Genomic DNA, 20,244 nt, shown 5'->3' with positions numbered 1-20,244 from the left:
CCCAGAGCGAGCCTGGGACTTGGCCGCCTTGCTGGCCCAGCCCTCCCACGGCCTGGCCGACCTGGGGCCACATTCCCAAGCCGCAGCCCACCCACACCTGCCCCTCCCTCACAGCCCCTGAAGTGCATCATCAAGCACCCCAACGGGACCCAGGAGACCATCCTGCTGAACCACACTTTCAACGAGACCCAGATCGAGTGGTTCCGCGCCGGCAGTGCCCTCAACAGAATGAAGGAGCTGCAGCAGAAATAAGGCCCTGCTCTGCCACCACTGCCCACCGTCCGTCCTGCTCTTCAGACCCAGCTCCGCTGTCCCAAGTGCAGTCCATGTCATCAGAGCCGGACCTGAGCTGATCCCGCCACGGCTTCACTCCGAGAGGGTGCGGCCAGGCCCTCTCTTCCCTTGGCCCACGGAGTGGCCGCCAGTTGGGGACAGGGGCGAGGTTCGTAATGTTTCAACTCCTTGCCTTCCTGTTTTTAGTTTGATTCAGATCTTAAGCAGCTTCATGCAACTGTATTTATTTTTGATGATAAGACTTCCATCTAAATTTTTCTCCTGCCTGATCATTTCACTGGTAGCTGAAGGATTTTTAAAGAAACCTTTTGCTCTTGCAAAGAAAATAAGAATCTAAATCCAGTGACTCTTGCTCTGTGAGTGGTGGTTTCTCTGTGCTATTACCAACTCCATTACCACGGCTGCCCGGCAGCCCCGCCACAGCTGGACCCGTCACCACACTTGGGACTTTTCTTTCAGCCCTACCAGGCCGCCTCCCTACCCCCGAATATTACAGTAGCTTCCCAGCTGCGCTGGGGAGTGGGCCCAAGATAGAGCCTCCCCCTTCCCCTGGGCATTGAGTTGCCCCAGAGTGTCTATTTTACAGACAGGCCACCACGTCCAAGGTCACAACTCGTCCATTCCTCTGTGCACTGTCCCCCCCCAGCACAAAGTGGCAGCAGGCACCGTTCTGCAACTGCTCCTCTCGCTGGAGCACCTCCAGGCCCGTGTCCGCCTGAACCTGAGCCGGGAGACCCCTTCATCAGGACAAGGCTGGCCTGACAGACATCTGGTGGTGCTACCAGACCGACCATGTCCCAGTCCTGCCAGGAGTGAGTCTGGCAAAGCCACTCTGCTGAATAAACGAGGAGGCGCCTGCTGGTGCCAGGATCCCGCATCACCAGCAGACAGACCCACAGGGTGTTCCTGGTGTGGCCGAAGTCCGAGAGTGACAGCTGGCCCAAGGCTTCCTGCTGTACTGCTGGTGGGGGCACAAAAGCAGGTCACCAGCCCTCGCCCCCTTAGGCCAGCCAAGCCCACCGCCTCCATTTTCCTGAGTCCACATGCTGGTGGGAAGGAAGGTGGTTGGCCCTACAAGGTCAGACCCGGCTCAGCACCTGGCAGCTATGCCAAGCTCTGCCAGTCCAGAGCCTGGCCTGAGGGCGCCTGGACCTCTCAACCCCCAAGTCCTGCTTGCGGGGGCTGGAGCATCTCCAGAAGTGATTTGGGGTGAGGCAGGACATGCTGTGCCAGCTGTGGCAACCCGGTGACCTCACATCATTGAGACAGGGTGGCTCGTCCATCATTTATTACATGTCTTTGCTGTTGCGGAGAGGCAGCGGTCCACCGGGCTGAGACGTCGGCTCTGGGAGGTCGGGGGCGGCCACAACCTGGTGAGGGACGGTCTCCACTCCTCGGCATCCGCAGAAGCGCTGTGGTCTCCAGGGCCGGCCGCAGGCCACTGTCCAGGCGCAGGGCTAGCTGCTAGTCCACCAGGAGAGAAGGCCGAGGCCCGGCTCACAAATGGATCCCTGCCGGGGGTAGAGGAACAGGCACCTTCAGGGCTGGAGCCACCTCCAGCAGAGGGGCCCCTCCCTCCAGGGACCCAGCAAGCCCAGCACAGGCTAAAGCGAGGGTGGGGCTGGTGCCAATCAATCAGGAGGCTCTGGGGACATCTGGGAGCCACACCAGCACCCCCACTGGTCCAGACACCTGTCCTCCAGCCTCTCCTGAGGCCTGTCCAGAAAATGCTGGTTTACTGGGGCCACGGCCCCCAGACCTGGCGACACACACAGGCACCAGCAGACCAGTCCTTGGCCTGCCCTTCCAAGCCACCTGGGGTCTAGTCCTGCCAGAGAGGCCGTGTGACCCCGAGCCCCTGCCTCCAAACACATGGAGGGGGCATGCCCGGGGCCACCCATATGAATACCAGAAAACCCTACCAGCAGGCCCCTGAGGTCCCCCTTTTGTCATGTGTCACTGGCTCCATGAGGGTAAAAGACAAAAGGGACCCGGTCAGAAATGGCTGTCCCTGCCACCAGCTCCGAGGGTCACCCCACCCTGAAGTCTTTCTCTTGGTTTCTGCCTCAGCCCCTTGATCAGCAGCCTCGTCCCTCTCTCGTGGGCAGGGGTCAGACTCACCCCCCTTCCCAAGAGCCACGGCAGCCCTGACCCTGCTGCGTGGGTCCCTGCCGGGCCCGCAGGTCACCCAGGGAGAGGTGACCGCCATGGGGGGATGGGGTCTGGCGGGTCCTCCCGCGGTTCGAACGGGGGCGTCGCACAGCTCACCACAAGCGTGTATGGAGCCTCCTTCCTTGGCAGCTCCTCGCTGGACGAGGCGGCCTCGGCCGAGCTGGGCCCCGTGGGGGACGTGTCCACGAAGCTCTCGTCCACCACCCGGAAGCGGAGCTCCTCGCCAGTGTCCATGTACAGGTCGTGCGCCCCCTCCTCCGTCTCGTACTCCCACACCCACACCTGCTCTGCTTCGTCGCTGGGCAGGGCGCAGGGTCAAGGCAACAACCAGGGCGCAGGGGAGCCCTGCGGCTGGGGGTTCCTCCCAAGGCGCCCACCCCCAGGAAACCCAATCCCAGGCCGAGCTTGCTGTGTCTGCAAAGTCACAGAAACAGGCCCGGCCCAGGTGCAGGAGGCCAGGCCGGGTCGGGCCAGCCCCGGGCCCACAGGGAGCAGCCAGAGGTCCGCAGCGCAGGGACCCAGGCTGGGCCCACGTGCGGCTGGCACCACGCAACACAGCAGGAAGGAGGCGCCAGAGCAGAGCCCAGCTGGCCTCTCAATGTGGAATGACCCCAGCCCCTTGGGGCCCGCGAGGCCTCTCAGCTCCGCCACCCACCAGGGCCCAGGCCCAAGCTCCCGAGGCCTCGGGTCCCCTTGGCGAAAGCAGCACCTGCAGCACGGCCTACCCTCCAGGGCTCAGCGGGGAGGCAGTCAAACAGCACACGAGGAAAGTGCTTTCCAGGGACCCGTGGTGGCCCGAGCACAGCTGAGCTGGCCACACCTTGTGCCCAGCGCCAGGCCCATCTCCGGGCCTTGCGCGCTCTGACCAGCAGGCAGTGCAGGGCTTTGCCAGCTTCCGGAGGACACACGGGAGGGGAGGTCACCAGCCCAAGGGACCAGCCAGCCTGGGCCAGGTTTCCTGACAAGTTCCAGAGTCAAAAACCCTGGAAACTCTGCCCCGGCCCAACCAGCTAGACACGCGTGAGCACACACCTGCACACACACAGGCACACCGGGATCCCTACACAGCCCGGGTGCCCGCATCCACAGAGTCCACACTGAAGGGCCAGGCTGCCCTCCAGCAGCAGCCCCGCAGGTGGGTCCTGCCTCTCCTCAGTCCCATGTGGGCACTGTGGGTGCAGCGGGACAGGTGGGGTCCCTCCCAGTGGGCAGGCTCAGTGACACCCACAGAAACAGCAACCCCGTGCACAGGGTGCTGGGACAGGGACAACGGGAGAAGCCAGCAAGGGGATCTTAAACCAGCCCAGGACCCGCAGAGCCAAGCCCTCGAGCAGAGGAGGGGAGGTGGGCCAGCCGGGCGGACCTCTAGAGGGAGGTGACCTTGGAGAGGATTCCTGAGGCGACGACCTAAGCGAAGGAGCTGGAACCAGGCCTGACGGCCCAGACGAAGGCACAGGTGTGGAAACACCACGGTCCGTGGGGGACGCACAGGCCGGCCGGCGCCCCCAGAGCAAAATGCAGCCCGGAGGAGGAGGCAGAGGCCAGCGGCATCAGGCCACCAGACCCAGGGCCAGCTTGAGGGCCACCCAGGGCTCCTCTGTGACCCACTCTAACCTTGGGAGGATACAACTTGGCCGGCTGCTGCAGCGACTCCGGAGGGATGAGAATGTCATCAAAGAACCCTAGAGAGACTGGAAGACACACAGGGGACAGCCTGGGACAGGGCTCGCGGCGACAGGCAAGTCCCTGTCACGTGTGCTGCCCAAGGAGCTCTGGCCCCTCCCCTGCCGGGCGCGGGGAGCAGCAGACCCGAGGACTGAGTCGCCTCTGCCAGCTCCAACGCCCGCCCCGGGGTCCTGACTTGTGCCACCTGGTGAGGGCCCCCAGCTGGCCGAGGTCCTCCCTGTCACACGAGGGGACTGCGTGTCCCCCTCGCTCACAGCTACTCAGACCACTTGGGAAGGTTCCGCTTCAGTGTCTGACCCCTCCCCGGACCACGCAGCCCAGCACAGAAGCTAACGGGAGGCGGGCTGGCCAGGCCACCTGTCCCTGCCGTGCTCCCAGGGCCCCTCTGAGGACTCGGGGCCCGCGTTACCGTGCACGCCCTCCGGGCTGCAGCCCTTGATCTTCCCAATCAGGATCTCGTCCAGGAACGGGTGAAACACCACGTAGCGAAAGTGAACTGGAAGCCAAGACAGCGGGTTGGTGACATGCGGGCCACCAGGATCAGCGGCTTTGCCTCTGGCAGCCCGCACTTTCTGGTGGCCACGTTTACTCACAGTACGCGGCCCAGTGTCCCCCCAGAGCCCAGGCCAGGCGCCCCTGTGGGCCTGGACCTGTCGGCTCACCCCCACCTCCTGCAAGGCCACAGCCTGACCCTCATAAGAGGCCAGCAGCACTGGCCTTGGAACTGAGGCCTGGCTGCCAAATCCATGAGATGAGTCACGCCTGAGCCCAGATTCTGGGCCAGCGATGACTCCAAAGTCAATCCCAACCGTCCTCCAGGCTCTCCTTTAAATTCTAACGAGGGCAGAAGCAACGGCAAAGAGAACCAGGTTTGGAAACAAGCTCCCCGTCCTGCTGATTGGCCAAGTCTGCCCCAGGCGCAACTCTGACCTGGCACAAAATGCTAAAAATGCCCTGAAACTGGGGCCAATAATGCAGCAAAAATGCCTCTGCGGGTTCTCAGGTCCTGCTGTCCCCACTCACCTGACTCCAAGGAAAACACAGGTGAGGTCTATGCCCACATCACACACCGACTCCGTGGCCTGGCCAAGGCCATCTCTGCATCACTCCCGCCCCGGCCGAGAGCCCCGGAGGCAGCGTCTGGGGCCTGAACACGGCCAGGGCTAGAGAACGACCATGAGGCTCCCCCTGTCAGTCGCCCAGTGCCCATCACAACCCACCTCTGTGCGTGAGGAAGTGGCTCAGAGAGGCTGAGAACCTGCTCCCAGCCACTCAGCTGTTCCGCCAGCAGAGGACTTCAGGTCTCTAAACCACCAGACAGGGCCTCGGAGTTGAACCTACCTTCCTCAGACAGCTTCTGCTACCAGCACCCTCAGTTGCCTGGTCTGCCAGCCTCACCCTGGGGACAGCAGGGACCACCTGACCCCTAGATCCCTGCCAGGCTGCTTCCACAGGGCTCCACCAGGCGGGAAAGGAGAGGGGGCAGCTGGTGCCCCCTCCGTCCCTGTGGGGAGACACACGCAAGCCTGGGCATCACCCAGAGGGGAGAGGCTCAGGCTGACCCCGATGGAGCAGCCGAGGGCAGATGTCACCACACACAGTATAGAAAAACTCTGTCCCCTGTCCATCCCAACATCCATTCAGCTTAAGAAAGGCCCCACAGAGCTTCTGCCAGATCTGTGCCAGGCCTAGTTTGGGCACTGGGCTTACGGGTGCAGGACACTACATGATCCTGTGCTCAGGGACTCGAGTCGGGAACAAGCACATCCAAAAGCAAACGGCGAGCAACCCACATGCCCATTCGACAGGTGACAGGATAAGCAAAATGTGACACGTCCATACGATGGCCTCAAAAAGGAATAAAGTACCGACACAGGCAACAACATGGATGAACCTTGCAGACACTGTGCTGCACAAAATCAGCCAGTCACAAAAGGCCGCATCTTAACATGAGAGAAAGAATGTATACGTGTGTGTGTGCGTGTCTGGGGCACTTTGCTGGACAGCAGAAATTGACAGAACAATGTAAACCAACTATAATAAAAATTTTTTAAAAAGGTCACATCTTATAGGATTCTGTTCATATGAAACGTCCAGAATAGGCAAATCCAGACACAGAAAGCATATACTGATGGCTGCCAGGGACGAGCCAAGCGGGGAGGGGGATAACTGCTGATGGATATGGGGTTTCTTTATACACACACACACACATATACACACACACATATATATACACATATACATATGTACACACACATATACACACACATACACACATATATATTTTTTTAGTTCTTTTCTTGCCCACACTCGTGGCATGCGAAGTTTCCGGGCCAGGGATCGAGCCCACCCCGTAGCAGTGACCTGAGCCACAACAGTGACAAATACCAGGCCAGATCCTTAACCAACTAGACTATCAGGGAACTCCATTTTTTTTTTTAATGGTTTACTACAGTTTTTTTTCATTTTGCAATGTTTTGCTGAAGTACAGTTGATCTACAATGTTAATTTCTGCTGTGCAACCAAGTGATTCAGTTATACATGCACGTTTCCATTCTTTTCAGATTCTTCTCCCATAAAGGTTGTCACAAGCACTGAGCAAAACCAGCTGCGCCATCCAGCAGACCATCGTTCCGTAAAGAAGTACACCACGCAGGTGCCAATCCCAAACACCCGGTCCGTCTCTCTCCCCGGGGTTTCTTTTTGGGGTGATGAAGCTGTTCTGAGGCAGTTCCCACCACGGCTCAGTGGAAGCGAACCCAACTAGTGTCCATGAGGATGTAGGTTCAATCCCTGGCCTCGCTCAGTAGGTTAAGGATCCGGCATTGCCATGAGCTGTGGTGTAGGTTGCAGACGCAGCTCAGACCTGGCATTGCTGTGGCTGTGGTGTAGGCTGGCAGCTGCAGCTCCAATTTGACCCCTAGCCTGGGAACCTCCATGAGCCGTGGGGGTAGCCCTAAAAAGACCGAAAGAACGAACGAACGAACGAAAAACTGTTCTGGAATGAGACAACGGTGACAGCCGTACAATTCTGTGACTATACCAGCCACTGCGTTCTATGCTTTAAAAGGGTCAATTCTGGAGTTCCCTGGTGGTCAGCAGGTTAAGGATCAGGTGTTGTCACTGCTGTGGCTGGGGATCAATCTGACCTGAGCACGGCCAACAAAAGGGGGGGGTGAATTTTATGGTATATGAATTATATCTTAATTAAAAATTATAAAGGAGGCCAGAGACCAGCTGGAGGGCCAGGTGGATAGTGCTGTGCTGGGGGCCACCTCCCGAGGGCCCCACCTGATGCTCTAGGGATGTTTCACCTGCAGGTAGGAAGCCTGGAAAGTCAAAAAGGATGGGTCTGAAGGACCAGTAAGAAGACAAAGACCCGTCCTTAGGTGTGGGCTCGAACAACCTTTGTCCCAGGATAGCAAGTTGCTTTAGGACGTAGAGAGTTTCTTCAAAGGACCAACAGCACGATCCCCCACATGAGGTGCCTGGAGCAGCCGAATTCACCGACGGAAAGCAGATCGCCGGTGGCCAGGGCTGGGCGGGGGGCTGCTCTTTAGTGTGAGAGAGATTCAGTCTTAGAAGAGAAGAAAGTTCTGGAGGTGGATGGTGGTGATGGCGCACAATGAAGGAAATGTCCTGAATGCCACTGAACTAGACACTAAAAGTCGTTAAAGTGACAAATTCTACGTTACCTATGTTTTATCATAACTTCTGAAAAAAGGAAAAAGAACAAAGCAAACGGTGAGCACAGACAGGCCGCTCCAGAGTCCAGGGCGGCCCTAAGCTGGCCACAGGCGAGGGCAGCAGGCGGGCACCGGGTCTAGCTGACCTGAGGGCACAGAGAACATGGGGCTGGTGCCATGTCAAGGTGCCCTAAGTGGGGTAAGGCTGGCCGATCAGGGCCAGGGGCACAGATCAGAGGCTGGCATCTCATGACACTTGCCGTGTGCCAGGCAGCAACCAAAGGCTTCCCACGGTTGTTCTGGTTCACTCGCAATCGCTGTGTGAGGCAGGGACTCCTACTGCTGTACCATTTCTCCAGACCCGAGAGAGGGCATGTGCCCCAGGTACAAGCAGTCCTAGAACGAACTAGAGGTCGACTGGTAAATGAACAACCCTCTAAGCGAAGGCAGAGGCCGGGTGAAGCACATGCGCGCGTGCACACGCACACACCCACCCACCCACCCCACTCCCCCCTCGGCCACAGGCCTGGTGGGCAGTGGTGGGAGCGGGGCCTGGGCTCGGGGTGGGCCCCGAAGCCTGACAACTGATCCCTACCACACAACACACCTCACCCTGCTCCACACTTGAGGGACCATGAGGAGCCTTAGAGGCGCGCGTGTTAATCCCATTTTACAGATGAAGACACTGAGGCTGAGGAAGGCAGTTACCTGCCCAAGGTCCCCATGGAGCCGGGGAGGGGGGGAGAGCCAGAATTCAAATCCGGATCCGTGTGCCAGGCCTAACCCAGCGCTCCACTTACTCGGTACCTCGTCCCCAAGAACACGGGGGACCAGGGCCAAGGGGCGTGAGGGGGGAGAGCACCTGCCAGAAGTCCTGCCAGGAGCAGAAACCACCAAATGAGTGGACGCCACTTCCTGAGACGGAACTTTTTTCTGGGTTTTTCTTCACATTCTGAGCCCCTCACCACTTGCCTCCTGGACAGCCGGGCCCGTCCAACGCCAGAGCCGGCTCAGCTCGAAGGCGTCCTTCTCCGCAAACGAGGCTCTCGAGTCTCCCTCTGCGGCTGACGGAGCCGCCCTCGCCCCGCGCAGCCGCCCGCGTGGACTGCGCCCCTGCAGCCGCACACCAGGCAGCCGCGCGGCACGTTCTGGAAAGCTCGGACAGCTCTGTGCCGAGGCTGACCCCCCAGGACAGGCGAGGGCAGGGCTCCCTGGACGTGGCCTCGCGTGCCCACCACCGGGCTCCCCAGGCCAGAGCCTCTGACTCAGCGGGTGCAGGACAGGCGGGTGAGCTGACGGCGAGAGCGGGCCTCCACCCTGAGGCCCCGAACCACCCCGAAGGCGCCCCTGCCCTCTGCTCTGATTTGGTTTGGTCCAGGCAGGAGAGAGAAGGCCCCACTTCCTCCCCAGCGCTCGCCTCGAGGTGACCCTCCCTCCCTCCAGGTCTCGTGACCACCCCTCGACCCAGGGTGCACACCCCTTGGCCGTGTGACTGCAGCCTCCCATCCAGAGGGAGCCTGCTCCTCCATCCCTGGGCGCTGGCCTCGGCCACATGACCCGCTTTGGCCAATGGGACATAAGCAGAGGCCTGAACAGCCTTTGTGCCCTGGGGCTCCGGCTGTGCTTTGGTGCGAGTAGGCCTCCTGAAGGATGAGACCAGAGATACTCAGCAGCAGAGATGGGCAGTCCAGCCCCGGCCCCCCACCCAACCAGTCTGCCAACCACCAGACACCCCACACCCTCCAGCACAAGCCAAGCCGGCCCAGAGAACCACAGAATCGGGAGCAACGATTCAAGTACATGAGCCATTGAGCACGCGCACAGTGCCAGGGTCCTGGCCTAAGAGCTTTGCATGTATTTCCGTAGTAATCTTCACCACAGTCCTATAAGAGAAGGCCTACTGTTAACTGCATTTTACCAAAGACAAAAAGAGGCACAGAGAGGTTACATGTTCTGCTCAGGACACACAGCAAGTAAGTAGCAGAGCTGGGATTTAAACCCAAAGGCCATACTTTTTTGTGTTGTTTTGGTTTTTCAGGGCTGCATCTGCAGCAAATGGAAGTCCCCAGGCTAGGGTTTGACTCAGAGCTGCAACTGTCAGCCTACACCACAGCCACAGCAACTGGGGAACCAAGCCTCGCCTGCGACCTACACCACAGCTCACAGCAACACTGGATCCCTAACCCAGTGAACGGGGGTCAAACTCACATCCTCGTGGAAACCAGTTGGGTTCTTAACCTGCTGAGCCACAATGGTCACTCCCTGGAGGGCATACTTTTAACCATTATGTCCTGGGGCCCCTCAAAGTCTCCCACCCCCTCCAAGAGGGGTAACTGGGCTCCCCTCTGCTCTCCCGATTTGTGTTTAATTTTTAAATTTAATTTTTTTTTGCTCTTTAGGGCCACAGGTGCAGCATATGGAGGTTCCCAGGCTAGGGGTCCCATCAGAGCTGTACCCTCCAGCCTACACCACAGCCACAGCAACGTGGGATCCAAACCGCACTTGTGACCTACACCACAGCTCACAGCAACGCCGGATCCTTAACCCACTGATGGAGGCCAGGGACTGAACCCACGTCCTCATGGATACTAGTCAGTTCATTACCACTGAGCCACCACGGGAACTCTGCTCTCCCCACTTTTAACCTGGCAGTGACAACTCCAAGTGTCTCCCGTTGTCTGGCCACACACCCCTACCTGAGCAGCCTAAGAGCCAGACAGAGCAGGGCTCAATCACACATGAGACCACAGGGGACACAGAACCACAGTCTCAGAGCTGCAGAGGCCTTGAGAACCACCTGGTCTACGTCCCCTTTCTTACAGGTGGGAAACCGAGGCCCAGAGAGGGGAAGATTCCGCCTAGGATCACCCAGGAAGTTCCTGGCAGAGTCAGGACTAGGCCCCAGGTCTCCCAACCCCCAGACCAGGACCCCCTCCCCCGACTGAAAACAGCCCCGAGAAACCCAACGCCCGGGAGGAGCGGGTACTTACCTTTGGTGTGTGACGCGCCGTCCCCAGGGAACACGTAGGCATCCTCCAGCTTGGTGATGTCAAACAGACAGATGCAGAGTCCCACGTTGTATACAACCTGTGTGTGTCCAAGTTCCCACCCAGTGACGCTCGGGCCCAGCTCCCCGGACAGTCCCTCCTGACTCGGGGCCTCCCCCCAGCCCAGGGCATCCCTGTGTTACAGCTGGTTAACCCAACCCCAGTAGGATGCTGAGCTCTGCAATGCACAGGGCCTGGGTGACAAGGGAGACGCAGGTTGCGATGGCAGCTCCACGACTCCCTGTGTGACCGCCAAGGTCACTTGCTGGGCTTCAGTTTCCCTATCTGCAAAAATGGACACACCAGGCGGTGGGCTTGTTAAATCAAGAGAGAACAGATGTGACGCCCTCGCCTGCACCCAGCTCACCTGCTAGAAAGAACCACCCTCAATCAAGGCTCAGGATCATTACCAAGAAGAATCAGTTCCACCTACACTTTCTAAGGTCCCGAGTCCATTCTAGAGCAGACGGTTCAGTGTCAGAGCCACAGCTATCGCCGCTCAGCTCACAAAGTCTCAGACACAGAAATGTGGCAACAGGGACTGGGGCTGGGGAGCAGAGCTTCCGTGCCTGCCCGCTTGCATCTCTCACAAGTGTCCTATCCTAATAAATCTATTTCTTGCCTATCAAAAAAAAAAAAAAAAAAAAAAACAGGGACTGGGGCCGGCAGAGTGACACACGGGAGGCCCTGAGACGGGGCAGAAAACAGGCAGAGGACGTCCCATGCCCCATGTCCACCTCGTGCTACTCCAAAGGACGGGCCACTGGTGTCTGCCTATCTGACACCAGCGTCACCATCCCCGAATTAGAGACCACGCCAGACTGTTCAAGGCTCAGCAAGAAGCTCAGAGGACTCAAAGTCCTGGCCAGACCTCACCACCATGAGGCACAGAGAATGGCTGGTTTTGGAAGCACAACGGGACCTTGGCTGGACAGCCTCCTCTCAAATGATTAAATACGGAAATACTTGTCCCAACAGGTCACTGAAGGACGTGTGGCACAAAGGGACTACACTCCCTTCTTGGTCATTTCACATCTTTTCTTTGTCCCCTTAGCGGCCCCCTCTCCTACCTCACAAAGTAACCAGACACCATCCACTAAGGACTCCCTGTGTTCTCTCCACCAACAACTCCCCCCAGGTCTGTACCCCCCATCTTCTGCGACTTAAGCCTCTATGGAAGAGACTTGCCTCCTGTTTCAAACCAGCCAATCTTCCTCCCGCTGGCTCCTCCTCAGCCTATTACCTCCTGCTGTTCTACAGATGAAGGTCATTACTTGATCAAGGCCCACGGGCCCAGTTCCAGCCTGGCTCCCCCCTCCTCTGCTCAGGCCACACCAGCCTCCTCCATGCCATGTTAGGTGCGAGACTCCCTCCTGCCACAGGGCCTTTGCACACGCTGTTTCTGCTTCCAGAAGTGTCTTTGCCCAGCTCTACGCTTTGCCCTGAAGTGTCCTCCAAGACAAATCTGCTAAATTAGTTCTTTCTCACCATCAGATCCCAGCTCAAGCATCACCTTCCTAATAAAGCCTCTTGTCTCCCTCACTGCAGGTGAAATTCTGTCATTCCATGGGTTCGCGAACACCTGTTTTCATAGCATTTAGCTCAATTTGTCTAAAGACACTCAACTGTGGGAATCGCTTGCTCACATCTGCTTTTCCCACGAGACTACAGAGCAAAAGCTTGTCTGTTTTATTCGTTCAATAAACACTTACGTAAATATGGGGGACAGAGGGGAAGAAGACAAGAGTTCATGCTCTCACGGAGAGGGAAAGAGAAAAACAGAAATCAACTAAACAGGAATTCCCTACTACCTCAGGGGCTAAGGACCTGGAATTGTCACTACTGTGGCACAGGTTCAATCCCTGGACTGCCAACTTCAGCACGCCGAGGGCCGGGCCAGCAAAAAAAAAAATGAGAGGGAGTTACTGCTGCGGCTCAGTGCTGACGAACCCGACTAGTAACCATGAGGACTTGGGTTTGATCCCCGGCCTCACTCAGAGGGTTAAGGATCCGGTGTTGCTGTGAGCTGTGGTGTAGGTCCCAGACATGGCTCGGATCCCTTGTTGCTGTGGCTGTGGTGTAGGCTGGCAGCTGCAGCTCTGATTCAACCCCTAGCCTAGGAACTTCCATATGCCATGGGTGTGGCCCTAAAATACAAAAAAAAAAGAAAAAAAAGAAAAGAAAAGGCAGTGGGAAGGCCTCTGACGACTTGGCACTAAGGCATGCAGGCCTGGCACATAAAAGGTGCACAAGCGTTCTTTTGCAGAAATAAACGTGACAGCCAACTTTAAACTACCATCCACCTTCCCAGAAACAATGGATGGTTGGACAGCAATTATTATTTCCATTTTACAAATGGAAACTGAAGCCCAAATGGGGTAAATGACCTGCCCCAAATTGCAAAGTAAGGAGTTCCCATCGTGGCGCAGCGGAAATGAATCCAACTAGGAACCATGAGGTTGCAGGTGTGATCCCTGGCCTTGCTCAGCAGGTTAAGAATACACCGTTGCAGTTGTGGTGTAGGTTGCCGACAGCGGCTGGGATCTGGCATTGCTGTGGCTGTGGCGTAGGCCGGCAGCTGTAGCTCTGATTCAACGCCTAGGCTAGGAACCTCCATATGCCGCGAATGAGGCCCTAAAAAAGTAAAAAAAAAAAAAAGCAAAGTAATTCGGAAGGGTGGATTCTAGCACTTCCCACTTGCAACGGCCTTCCCCCTCCCCCCCCCTTTTTTGGTCATTTTGCACCCGCGGCATATGGAAGTTCCCAGGCTAGGGGTCAAATCGGAGCCTACACCACAGCCACAGCAACGTCAAATTCAAGCCGCGTCTGCGACCTACACCACAGCTCACAGCAACGCTGGATCCTTAACCCACTGCGGCCAGGGATCGAACTTGTGTCCTCAAGGATACTAGTCAGGTTCGTTTCCGCTAAGCCATGACGGCAACTCCACGACGGCCTTTTTTTCAAGCCCAGTTTTTCTTTTGATTCCCTCCAACATTCTTGTGGGGTAAGGATTACCCCTATCCCATGCACAGGTGAAGAAACCGAGCAAGGCTACTTGCCCAAGGCCGAGGCTTGGCACCGACAGGCCGAAAGCGGGCAAGTAAGCAGCGCTGGGCCCTCTCCGGCCAAGGCCGGCCAGCGACCCCATGGACCCAGTCAGTACCTTGTTGGCCAATTTCTTGTTCAGCTCCTCGGCAATAGAGTCGTTGAGCTTCCTCTCAAACTGCCACGGGGGTATCCGCACGGTGTCAACCATCTCCACCAGGACAAACATCCCGCCTGCGCGGGGGACTCTGGGAACGCGAGTGTCAGTCACGCACAGACACCTGGGGCGGCGGGGATGCTGGAGCCCGCTCTGTCGGTCCCAGTCGCTGACGGGGCGGCGGGGATGCCGGAGCCCGCTCTGTCGGTCCCAGTCCCGGAGCCCCCCAGGTCGGCAACGGAGCTGGAAGCCGGGGCCCAGGGTATCTCCGTAAGGGGCGTGCTCCTCTACTGCAAGCAGAGGAAGCTGAGGCTCCACGGGGAGGACCTCCTGGTCGCGCGGGAGGGGCGCGCAGCCCAGTCAAGCCACACACACCACGCACTACGCACCACGTGCCGCCGCCACGCACCGCGGACCCACGCCAGCAGCACTACTACGGACGATAGTCCAAATCCGGTAGCTTCCGGGAGACCGACCAATAAGAAGCTTCGGTCCGCCCCGTCGCGAGGCGGGGCTACGTACCGGTCTGCTCGGGACGGGGCCACCCCTTCCGCCTGCGTGGAATCGTCAATCCCAGGCAACGCTTTCAGGTTGCTAGGCGACCTCTGTGCCACCGGGCCGCCTCTGCTTGACCTGTGCAGTACTCTCCTGGCTCAGGCCTACCTCGACGCCGCAGCCAGCCCTTCCAAATGCAAACACAGTATGCCTAGACCCTTCAATACTCTGGAATCGGGGACACTGGGCTGGAAAGGAGCAGGCGAGACCTTTATAGGATGATAGAAATGTTCTGTATCTTCTTTTCGCCGGTGGTTACACAGGTGTAGACAGTTGTCAAAACTCGTCGACCTCAAGACTTAAGATCTTTGCATTTACTTGTAATTCAGATTACATCTCAGTTGAAAAGGGATAATAAATTGGGACCAAAAAAAAAACAAAAAAAAAAACAAAAAAAAACCCAAAACCAAAAAACCCTTACTGATTTACCTTTGAATTAGCAATAAGGTCCAAAATCTTTATCATAGCTCACAAGGCCCTGCGTGGTCTTGTCATTGTCCACTCCTCCAGCCCTGGTTTGTTCTGTCTCACCACATTCCAGTCTCACTCATCTTCATGTGATAGCTAACATGGGCTTGGACTAAAAGAATTTCATACCTTGTAGTTCCCGTTGTGGCGCAGTGGTTAACGAATCCGACTAGGAACCATGAGATTGCGGGTTCGATCCTTGGCCATGCTCAGTGGGTTTAGGATCTGGAGTTGCCGTGAGCTGTGGTGTAGGTTGCAGATGCGGCTCGGATCCACCGTTGCTGTGGCTGTGGTGTAGGCCGGCGGCTACAGCTCCAATTAGACCCCTAGCCTGGGAACCTCCATATGCTGCGAGAGCGGCCCAAGAAATGGCAAAAAGACAAAAAAAAAAAAAAATTTCCATACCTTGTCTAAGGTCATGGGCTGCTAAGTGGTGGAAGTGGGCCCCATGCAAATCTGTACAGTACGCAGCCTTCATGGAAATACACTGCAGCGGGGGGGGGGGGGGGGTGTTCTTGTCTGTTTGGTTTTGGCCATGCCTGTGGCATGTGGAAGTTCCCTGGGTCAGAGATGGAACCCAAGCCACAGCACCTATCCCAACCGCTGCAGTGACAATGCCAGATCCTTAACCCACTGCCCCACAAGTGAACTCTACACTGCAGTGTCTTGTTTTGTCATTTCTTACTGCAGTATAGTTTTTGTTTGTTTGTTTGCTTTTTACGGCCACAACCCCAGCATATAGAAGTACCCATTCTAGGTGTCTAATTGGAGCTACAGTTGCCGGCCTACGCCACAACCACAGCAATGCAGAATCTGAGCCGTGTCTGCAGCCTACACCACAGCTCACGGCAACGCCAGATCCTTAACCACTGAGTGAGGTCAGGGATCGAACCAGCAACCTCATGGTTACCAGTTAGATTTGTTTCCGCTGTGCCACAACAGGAACTCCCATTGCAGTATAGTTGATTTTCCATATTGTGTTAATTTCTGCTGCACAGCAAAGTGATTCAGTTATAAACACACATTCTTTTTAAAATATACTTTTCCTATGGTTTATCATAGGATATTGAATATAGTTCCCTGTTGTTTATCCATTCTATGTATAATAGCTTACATTTGCTAACCCCAACCTCCTGCTCCGTCTCTTTCCCAGCCCCCTTCCCCTTGGCGACCTCAAGTCTGTTCTCTGTGTCTGTGAGCCTCTTTCTGTTTTGCAGATAGTTTCATTCATTCGCCATAGTTTAGTTTATTTTATCTTTGGCCATGCCTACCATGGCATGTGGAAGTTCCTGGGCCAGGGATTGAACCCGAGCCACAGCAGCAACCCAGGCCACTGCAGTGAAAACACCAGATCCTTAACCTACTGAGCCACAGGGGAACTCCCATTTGTCATATTTTCGATTTTGCATGTAAGTGATATCATACGGTATTTGTCTTTCTCTTTCTGACTTCACATCATATGATAATCTCTAGTTGCATACACTGCATTGTGGTTTTTTGGTTTTTTGTTTTCCTTTTTAGACTACATTCATGGCATATGGATGTTCCTGGGCCAGGGATTGGATCCATGCCACAGCCTTACACCACAGGCACCAGATCTTTAACCCATTATGGTGGCCCGAGGATCAAATCAGCAACACCACAGAGACAAGTCCCATCATTAACCCACTGCACCACAGCGGGAGCTCCTCACTGCCATGTTTTAGTCAAATAAAAATTTAAACAAATAAAAAGAGACTTGGAGTATATGATAGAGGCACTCAGAAATGCATGGTCACTGTAAACCAGCTATAATGGAAAAAATAAAAATCATTATAAATGAAAAAAAAAGAACAACAACGAAAAAAGAAATGCATGGTGCTTCACCTTGCTGATTTCACACCAATAGGGATCTTTCCATGAGTTTGGCTGCAGGGACCGAATTTGGCCTTCCCAGCATCTATATTTTTATTTATAGGCCTGTTTGCCTCTCCTAGGATTTGAACTACTTGAAGACAGGGGAAAATGCTGCTTCAGCTCTGTATTCCCACAATCCGCTAACATCCTTCCTAAGATGCACTCAGTACAAGTGTGTTTAGGAGATTATATTAATTCTTTCTCTCAAATCTCAAATTCCCCTTCTTCTTTTTTTTTTTTTTTTTCTTTTTGTCTTTTTGCTATTTCCTGGGCCGCTCCCGCGGCATATGGAGGCTCCCAGGCTAGGGGTCTAATCAGAGCTGTAGCCTCCCGCCTACGCTAGAGCCACAGCAATGCAGGATCCGAGCCGCGTCTGCAACCTACACCACAGCTCACGGCAACGCCGGATCATTAACCCACTGAGCAAGGGCAGGGACCGAACCCGCAACCTCATGGTTCCTAGTCGGATTCGTTAACCACTGCGCCATGACGGGAACTCCTCAAATTCCCCTTCTTCATTCCATTCCCACTGCTACTGCCCTGAAATTCTTTTCCCTGCCACCGTGGCGTTTAGACACCACACATCCCAGCTCCTGGACTGGATCTTGCCTGCAAGCGACCTCCACACTGTCACAAAAGCCTTCCCTTCAGGAATCTCTTGTGCCCACACAGAGAGTTCTGGATTAAACCCAGGCTTCCTCTCCAGCCTCACCTCCCTTCTGTCCTCTAGGCACTGGTAGCTTCCAGCCCCAAGGATGCAAACACCAGGATCCCATGTTGCTGTGGCTGTGGGGTAGGCCGGCAGCTACAGCTCTGATTTGATCCCAAGCCTGGGAACCTCCATATGCTGCAATGCGGCCCTAAAAAGACAACACAAAACAGGTTAGAATTAGGAAATGACACAGTGACACATGGGCTGGAGGGAACAGTGGATGGGAAGGGGCTGATGTGGAGACAGGAATGCCAGGGAGGAAATTCCTGAGTAGCCCTGGTAAGAGAAGGCGGGAGCAAGGCTGGGCCGCTGAGAGCCCACAGAAAGCAAAGCTGGGCCCCGTCCAGAGGTTGTCAGGGGATGGTGTCAGCATCAGGGTGCAGGACCTGGGAACGGAAGTGGGAGGAGCCAGCGCCTGAGGCCTTTCACTGAGATGGGAAACTGGAGGAGGGCCAGGCTGGGGGGCGAGGCCAGCATTGCTGAGCTCAATGTTTTGGGTTCCCAGGCTTCTTTTATGGTATTCAGCTCACAGGATCGCAACAGTCATTTGTTGGCACGGCTGGTTTCCTCATTAGGAAAAACAGGGACCAGGCGTCCTTATTAATTCTCTGTGCCATTCCACGGACGCTTTGAGGTGGCTCACAAAACCGCACAAAGACGTGGTCTGCAAGCTCCTCGACGGCAGAGGACGTCTCCATCCTGTTCCCCCACGTCCTCAGGGCCTAGGCCGGTGCCTGGCACAAGATCAGGGCTGCTAAATATGTGTTATTTGAATGAACAAAAGGATGGCAAAATAATTGCTAGGAGTGTAGGAGGGAGGGAGAAATAGGGCTGGAAACTAACCCAGGAGGAGGAGAGCCCAGTGGATGGTTGAGGCCATGGAATTCCCAGGCCACAGCGCCCTAGCTGAGCAACCACGGCCGAGCCCGAGAACCCCTCGGCACACCAGAGCCTCTCTGTAAAGTGGAGATAATATTGGAACCCATCTCAAATGACTGTCCATCAGTGGAGGACTGGATGAAAAATATACATGCTGTATCATGGAGTGAAACAGTATGAAGACATCAAAAAGGATGAGAATGCTCACTGCGTAATGACACAGAATGAGATTCAGGATACATTGCTAAGCATAAAAATGCAAGGCGCGTGACGTTCCCATCGTGGCTCAGCGTTTAGCAAATCCGACTAGGAACCAGGGGGCTGCAGGTTCGATCCCTGGCCTTGCTCAGGGGGTTAAGGATCCGGCGTTGCTGTAAGCTGTGGTGTAAGTTGCAGATGCGGCTCAGATCCAGAGTTGCTGTGGCTCTGGCGTAGGCTGTCGGCTATAGCTCCGACTCGACCCCTAGCCTGGGAATCTCCATATGCCCGACCCCTAGCCTGGGAATCTCCATATGCCGAGGGAACGGCCCAAGAAATGGCCAAAAAAAGACAAAAAAAAAAAAAAAAAAAGCAAAGCGCAGACTTCCCATTGTGGTGCTGGAGCAGAAACGAAATCGACTAGTATCCATGCAGACGAGGGTTCAATCCCCAGCCTCGCTCAGTGGGTTTAGGATTCGGCGTTACCATGAGCTGCAGTGCAGTTCTCAGACACGGCTTGGATCTGGTGTTGCTGTGGCTGTGGCACAGGCTGGCAGCTGCTGCTGTGATTACACTCCTAGGCTGGGAACCTGCATATGCCGCGGGTGCAGCCCTAAAAAAAAGACAAAAAGAAAAAGAAAAGAATCTTTGATATTTGGGATTATGGTTACATATTACATTCAAATTCAAAACTGAATAAAATTTAAATTAAAAAAGCAATTAAGGGGTGTTCCCACTGTGGCCCAACGGGATCAGAGGTGTCTCTGCAGTGCTGCAATTCGGGTTCAATCACTGGCTGGGTACAATGGGTTAAGGATCTGGCATTGCTGCAGCTGCCACATAGGTCACAGCTGTGGCCTGGATTAAAGATCTGGGTCCACATGCTGCAAGTGTGGCAAAAAAAAAAAAAGCAATTAACATTTTTTTCACATCTTAAAAAGAAAACCAAAAACCCTCTCAACCCCCCTTTTCCTTCCAGCTACTGCCCCATTTTCTGCTCCCTTTACCACCAAAACTGCTTGAAGGAGTCATCCATGATTGCTATCTCCAAATCCTTTCTTTTTGTCTTCCACCTGCTCTGGTCAGGTTTTTGGCCCCACCTCTCAACCCACGCTGCTTTCTCAAGGTCGCCCATCTCCACGTTGCCAAACCGGTGACAATTCTCCTCCGTCCTCAAGGGCAGCGTTGATTTTAGCTGATCACCCCCTCCTTCTTCACACACTTTCTACGGGGCTTCCGGGAGCCCAGGCTCAGTCGGCCCGCCTTCCTCCAAGGCTCCGCCCCCACCTCTGCATGTGGGTGGGCCTCCCGCCTGGCCGCTGGGTCCACAGTCCTGCCTGTGGCTTCAGGGCACGGAGAGCATCCTCGGCTGGAGGCGCCTACGTCCTCTGTCCACCTGTCTGCTCCACTTCTGCATTTGGCAACTCAACCGTAACCTGGGCCCAA

The 20,244-nt window shown here is 55.8% G+C and overlaps 2 protein-coding genes across 4 annotated transcripts in view; one reads left to right on the top strand and one right to left on the bottom strand.

Moving 5' to 3' along the window:
* ACO2 (aconitase 2) overlaps positions 1–645 on the top strand; it is a 56,881-nt gene extending 56,236 nt beyond the window's left edge. The window contains exon 18 of one of the 2 annotated variants that reach the window (XM_085024737.1): positions 115–645. In XM_085024737.1, the coding sequence (XP_084880863.1) occupies positions 115–252 (138 nt within the window). In that variant the 3' untranslated portion in view covers positions 253–645. 2 annotated transcript variants of the gene reach the window in all.
* Positions 503–14,545, bottom strand: POLR3H (RNA polymerase III subunit H). 2 transcript variants are annotated; one of them, XM_001929133.6, is made up of 6 exons: positions 14,052–14,545; positions 10,829–10,925; positions 4,562–4,648; positions 4,094–4,157; positions 2,563–2,764; positions 503–1,805 (listed from the first exon to the last, which is right to left on the bottom strand). In XM_001929133.6, exons 1-6 carry the CDS (start codon positions 14,160–14,162, stop codon positions 1,752–1,754), a joined length of 615 nt encoding a protein of 204 aa, XP_001929168.1. In that variant the 5' UTR covers positions 14,163–14,545; the 3' UTR covers positions 503–1,751. The 2 variants fall into 2 exon arrangements, with proteins under 2 accessions (XP_001929168.1, XP_013837476.1); XM_013982022.3 differs by lacking the exon at positions 14,052–14,545 and adding an exon at positions 12,374–12,559.
* Positions 14,546–20,244: the final 5,699 nt, after the last annotated feature.

This window comes from Sus scrofa, chromosome 5, assembly GCF_054392235.1.
Source record: "Sus scrofa isolate SSC_HxYL_T2T_F1_AM1 chromosome 5, Sscrofa_HxYL_maternal_Yorkshire_Landrace_v2.0, whole genome shotgun sequence".
Classification (NCBI taxonomy): Eukaryota; Metazoa; Chordata; class Mammalia; order Artiodactyla; family Suidae; genus Sus; species Sus scrofa.
The sequence above is the reverse complement of the archived record's forward strand: the minus strand, read 5'-3'. Positions and strand labels throughout refer to the sequence as shown.

Bases quoted from the DNA above. Each gene is read 5' to 3' on its own strand.
- POLR3H (XM_001929133.6), bottom strand. From the start codon at position 14,162: ATGTTTGTCCTGGTGGAGATGGTTGACACCGTGCGGATACCCCCGTGG. The intron at 4,649-10,828 runs GTAAGTACCCGC...CTTGGCTTCCAG, and splicing joins CGGCGCGTCACACACCAAAG to TTCACTTTCGCTACGTGGTG. The intron at 4,158-4,561 runs GTAACGCGGGCC...TGTGTCTTCCAG, and splicing joins CAGCCCGGAGGGCGTGCACG to TCTCTCTAGGGTTCTTTGAT.